This window comes from Tachypleus tridentatus, chromosome 10 (assembly GCF_004210375.1).
Source record: "Tachypleus tridentatus isolate NWPU-2018 chromosome 10, ASM421037v1, whole genome shotgun sequence".
In the NCBI taxonomy this organism is placed as follows: Eukaryota; Metazoa; Arthropoda; class Merostomata; order Xiphosura; family Limulidae; genus Tachypleus; species Tachypleus tridentatus.
The window spans coordinates 128,268,624-128,274,796 of NC_134834.1; the positions used below are offsets into that span (position 1 = coordinate 128,268,624).

General features: G+C 34.4%; 1 protein-coding gene across 1 annotated transcript; it reads left to right on the forward strand.

Annotated features, from left to right (window-relative positions):
- The first annotated feature begins 587 nt into the window (after nucleotides 1-587).
- On the forward strand, nucleotides 588-5,737 carry LOC143230276 (uncharacterized). Its single transcript, XM_076463524.1, has 3 exons — nucleotides 588-740; nucleotides 3,228-3,497; nucleotides 5,065-5,737. Exons 1-3 carry the CDS (start codon nucleotides 735-737, stop codon nucleotides 5,350-5,352), a joined length of 564 nt encoding a protein of 187 aa, XP_076319639.1. The 5' UTR covers nucleotides 588-734; the 3' UTR covers nucleotides 5,353-5,737.
- The last annotated feature ends 436 nt before the right edge of the window (nucleotides 5,738-6,173 follow it).

Below are 6,173 nucleotides of genomic sequence, written 5' to 3' on the forward strand. Positions count from 1 at the left end.
ATATAGTGAAGTTTATAAACTATCCAAGTTTAAATCATCAACCCCTTGGTTATTCGAAGACATGACAATTTCAAGGTCTGAGAATATCCCTCTCTTAGACCGAGTGAGCGATAGTGAGTTCTAATAAAAACCCGCGTTTTTTGTAGTAGGTAATTAACAACTATTTTAATGAACAGACTAAATATTGTCTTGGTATTTTGTTTAGTGAAAAAGTCTTTGCTTGCATATTTTGTGAGAATAATTTGTAGTTTCTCAGTATGCAAACTAATTCATCAAACTAAAGTAAAGAGACGAATATTTGGCAACGTTAAATAACACTGTTACACATTAAAAACGAAATGTGCTTTCTTTTTCTGTGACATGTATCATCACTACTTACCTAAAATATTTATGTTAATTAAAGTGTACGAAACTTTATTTTCCTTTTACATCGCTGTGATTGGCTTTCATACGAGGTTGTTTTAAGTTCGCAGGTAAAAACTAGTCCTAAGTTCCTTTTTTTATTAAAATTTTTTAATGTGTACTAATTGGGTCTGCTTTAAATCTGCTGTTGTCACTAGGGAGCGCTATTCATATATATACCTCAACTTGTATCTTCTGCTATTGGAACACTACTGAAATTAATCTTCTACGTAAGGGAACTCATTTTACCCACAATCCTTCAGTAACGTATTGTCTTCGTACATTATAATTATAAAGTAGAGTTCTTTCGGCGATAACAAGCACCATTTACAATGCTGGTAAGCTAGATTAATTTATTGTAAATCTTACAAAGCACTTTAAAGAATACAACTTACTAAAACAGTTCATTATTCCGATTGTATTTCTCAAGCTCTGTATTTTCAGATTTATCTGCCATTATTCACTCACTATTGAAACACAAAGGTTCTTAATTTTAGTCTAGCGTTTTTACTAAGGTTTTCAGCTGATAAACGAAGATAAAAATGTCTGTATTACAACATTAACATAATCTGTTAGTAGTCTAAATTTAAAATTTTCTATTTATATTCAGTTAAGTAATTTGTTCATATTTTTCGACAGGTGTGGTGCATTTTTGTCGTACAGTCGCTTAAAAATTCAAAAATAAAACTAATTAATTAACTTATTCAGAATAATTTAATACTATTTAACTGTGGTAACAAGTTCTATTGGTTATTTATCGATCGAGTAAATTCGTGTGTACGATAACTAATACTGATTGAATAGTTCGTTAATAGCTCAACCATTGAACTAACTGAAAATTGACTCAATGCTTCATTGATTTTGGTATCTATAATATATCTTTAATTCCTGATATTGTGCAAAGTATCCTGATCATTATCATTTAGAAACATTGTGGGTATTCTAGCACTAGTCTTTTAACCACAATGAAATATATTTCTCACCGATTGACGTAAACTTTAACACTTGTCTGTTTGTAATTACGCGCAAAGCTACACAATGGGGTAGCTGTGATCTGCCCACCACGGGTATCGAAGTTCAGTTTCTGGTGGTGTGAGTCCGCATAAATACTGCTGTGCCACTGGGGAGCAAACGTTTAACGAACTATTAATATTCACCATTCAACTATTGTTGTAAAATAATTACTTATTTTTGAGATGTCATTGAAACTACAAGTTTTAAATGAGATGTAAAAACGGTGTACACGTTGGTTATAATTACTCTAGATGCAGTAATCCGCGAAATAGGACACAACGGCTTAATCCATCTTGAAGCAAAAAATCCAAAAAACAGTAAATAGTGATTAAATCCCTCTTGATGCAATAATCCATGAAACAGTAAACAGTGGTTTAATCCATCTTGATGCAATAATCCATGAAACAGTAAACGGTGGCCACAGTCACTCTGGAGGCGGAACTGCGTGAATCTGTACAGGGTGGTTACAATCTCTCTTGAAGGAATAATCTATGAAACAGGACACGGTTGCTTCAACATCTCTTAAAATGATAAACTCTTTAATAGTTCATGGATGACTCAAATCACTTTGAATTTTCAACCACGTTTTTTTCAAAATATACGTAAACTCCAATCTTTCTTGAGGTAACAACCCCTCTTCTCCTGAAGAAGTGTTTATGTAGTCCACTATTGAAGAGTATTATTAGATATTTCAGTTTAAGCCAAATTTTCTAATCATCTCTTTATCTTAATATTTGAATACTGGATGGTCCTTTATTTTCTGACAAGATTAATTACAACGGATACGAAAACACTAGTGGCCCGGCATGGCCAGGTGGGTTAAGGCCTGCGGCTCGTAATCTGAGGGTCGCGGGTTTGCATCCCCGTCGCGCCAACTGAAGGGGTATGTTTCGAACCTCAAGGGTCATTTTCGGGGCTTAAAGGATTGTGTTTGAAGTCTCAAGAGCCATATTGGGACTGAAATGGCCACATTTGGAGTTTCAAGGGTTATATATGAAATCTTGATGTTCCATGTTTGTGGGAACTTGTTAATTTAAGAAATATCGTTTTAAGACAACTTACCAGATGTTATCTCTCATAGCTGAAACAATACACTACCTGACACACAAAAATTTTATACGCGTCTTTCAAGATAAACTTTAGAACGCTTGTAATACACACATATATATATCTTCCGCCCTAGACAAAGTTCAAAACTTATGTTACAGTGTTTGTATCTTTTACATTAGATAAGCTATAAAACAAGTTTTGTTTCTTTCTATGCAAACTTTAGAAAACATGTTCATGTGCATGTAAGATCCCAGGTAAACTATATTACCATGTATAAATATATATTACTGCAGGTAAACTATGTAACACACATTACCATGTATAAATATGTATTACTCCAGGTAAACTTTAGAATACCTATTATCTAGCCAATAAATGCGGCCCGGCATGGTCACGTGGTACGGTCGCTCGAACTGCAATATCAGAGTCGCGGGTGCGAATCCCTGTCCCACCAAACATGCTCACCCTTTTAGTCGTGGGTGCGTTATAATATTACGGTCAATCCCAATATTCGTTGGTAAAAGTTGGCCATGAGTGGCGATGACTATCTGCCTTTTGTATACTCAGTCTTACCCTGTTAAATTGGGGATGGCTAGCGCAAATAGCCCTTGTGTAACTTTACGCGAAATTCAAAAACAAACCAGCGATAAACTAGGAAAATGAAATTATTTTCAATAAAATTCACTTTCAAATTTTTCTTCTTAAACACTTATATTTTCAGAAGTTTCCTAAAATTCTGACTCTCTCTTTTTTTTTTCCAGAAATTCCGGCTGATGCTTGCTTTACTTTTACCTTTGGCTACTGCTACTCAATCATACTTTAAAATTGGACCGCTTGGGACTGATACTTACAGTTTCGGCTATGACGTCAATGAACCTCGAGAGGCCCCGAGACTGCTGAGGGAAGAAACGAGACTAGAAGATGGGACTGTGATTGGTCGATACGGCTATTCCGATCCAACAGGAAGTTTCCGAATGTATCGGTATCACGCAGGCCCAGAAGGCTACTTTGCAAGTGAGATAACTAGAGAGGTTTGTTTGTTATACAACAATGACTTTATTTTAGGTTTTTCCCTATAAAACTAATCGAACGTTTCACAGTATTTGTTGTTCTGTAAATTTCTAAAGTGTCAAGAGTTTTGATCCAAACAAAACACTTTACTTTATTATACAATAAACAATAACAAATCTAAGAAAGAAAAAGGGGGTTTGGCGTTAAAATAATTGATGGATTTGAATAAGCATATAAAATATATACAGTTATGTAATCGAAACTAACACATCTAACTTCTATTAATAGGTTGAAAAGGCCTAGTTAAATATGGCTGCTCATAGAATAAGAAAAAATACATTCCAGTCAGTGTAAAACTACCTGAAAATATTAAACAGATAAAATACTTCACACGAAGAGTTTGTGTTGTTTTTTTTTGGAATTTCGCACAAAGCTACTCGAGGGCTATCTGTGCTAGCCGTCCCTAATTTAGTAGCGTAAGACTAGAGGAAAGGCAGCTAGTCATCACCACCCACCGCCGATTCTTGGGTTACTCTTTTACCAACGAATATTGGGATTGACCGTCACATTATAACGCCCCCACGGCTGAAAGGGCGAGCATGTTTGGCGCGACGGGGATGCGAACCCGCGACCGTCAGATTACGAGTTGCACGCCTTAACAACCAGTCTCAACTAATCAGTATAACCAGTTTTCATAAGCCTAGAAACAACCAGTCCCAACTAATCATTATAACCAGTTTTCATAAGCCTCGAAACAACCAGTCTCAACTAATCATTATAACCAGTTTTCATAAGCCTAGAAACAACCAGTCCCAACTAATCATTATAACCAGTTTTCATAAGCCTAGAAACAACCAGTCCCAACTAATCATTATAACCCGTTTTCATAAGCCTAGAAAACAACCAGTCCCAACTAATCATTATAACCCGTTTTCATAAGCCTAGAAAACAACCAGTCCCAACTAATCATTATAACCAGTTTTCATAACCCTAGAAAACAACCAGTCCCAACTAATCATTATAACCAGTTTTCATAAGCCTAGAAACAACCAGTCCCAACTAATCATTATAACCAATTTTCATAAGCCTAGAAAACAACCAGTCCCAACTAATCATTATAACCAGTTTGTTTTAATTTAGATGCGACTAAGACGTGTTTTCGTTGATATTTGTTCAGGGAGAAATTTTTTGTTTAAATTTTTAATATGACTCCTATATTATATTGTATTGTATTGTATTGTATTGTATTATATCATATTATATCATATCATATCATATCGAGTCCTGTAATTTACAAAGTTATCAACAACAAACAGTTGTGTAGCTAAGTAGTTTAAAGATTTGCGTGTAAAAAGCAAATGGACCCAACTGATCCAGAGTTAAACGAGTTATCATTATATTTCGTGGTTATAATCGTTGTTAATTATCCGATCCATGTATGTACGCCTTGTGGATTTTGTATTCTATTACTTGTACCGGTTCTTTTATGTTGCTCTGTGAAGGTGTTTGATTTTTGTTTTCGAAATGTCTTGCTGAAATATAAAGTGAGGAGTAAACCCCTAAATTATTTTTTGTCAATCGGTCTAGAACGATCAAAAAGAAGAAATCGCTCGCCCTGCTGAGACCAGATTCGAACCCAATGTCCTTTCTGAACCTGAAGTGATGGAGAAAGAAAGACAGAGGCCTAGTTCACAGCTGTACACCGACGCCGACCATTTGGAATCTCGCCCAGCGATTCCTTTAAATTATTTGCTAAATAAACAGCCACTCAAATATGCCAGTTTCGAACCAATCATTGATGAAAGCGTTAAAGAAACTATCGGAGGCGTTGAAGATGAAACTGAATTAAAATTAGGAGATGATCAGTTGTCATGAGTCTGGAGAAGTGAATTTCCAAGACCTTTAAAACTGAACAGCATAAGGATTTGCGACCTAAATAAGGTTGAAAATAACGATTTGTTTTCTAATTTTTTTTCTCTTTGTATGACTGATCGGTTATCTTACGATAACATTTTAAATTTCTGTCAGTGTTCACAATTTATGACGCATGCGCATATCTCCTGATCTTCACTTGAAATGAAACACACAACTTTTTCTATCAGCTACGAACGAATTATTAGATTTCTCTCTCGTATCTGAAGTCATAAACTAACCTCAACGAGACATTATGATTTTAATTAATCAATTATACAGAGTTCATTAAATGTTCGTTGCATTTTGGAACTGAAAATTCAACTTGGCGATAGTTCTGTGCAAAACTTTAGATTTTAGTTTCGAAAAGTTTTGTTTATATCAATTTACGCTTTTAAAACTATACAACTTGCTGACAGGATATTAATTAGTCTGAATATAATAGTCATTTTAGTTTTGTTAGTTTTGTTTACAAATGCTCTCAAATAATACCTTTTAGGATAAAATTAATGTTCAGATTCTTATTTTACAACAAAATTAAGTGAAATTAGAATTCACAAAATTAATTATAAAATAATAATAATTTCTCAAAAATAACAAATTTTCTTTTAACGTCATAAATCCTGGGAAGAGGTGTGGTTATTAGATAGGAAAACGAAACTGTTCGGTATATCGTTGTCATGATCTATGCGATTACTATATATTATAACAACGCCACTAAATAATTAGTAACTAATTTTGCTAACGACCAGACTGTGACGTGGTGCAGTTATTTGAAAATAAAG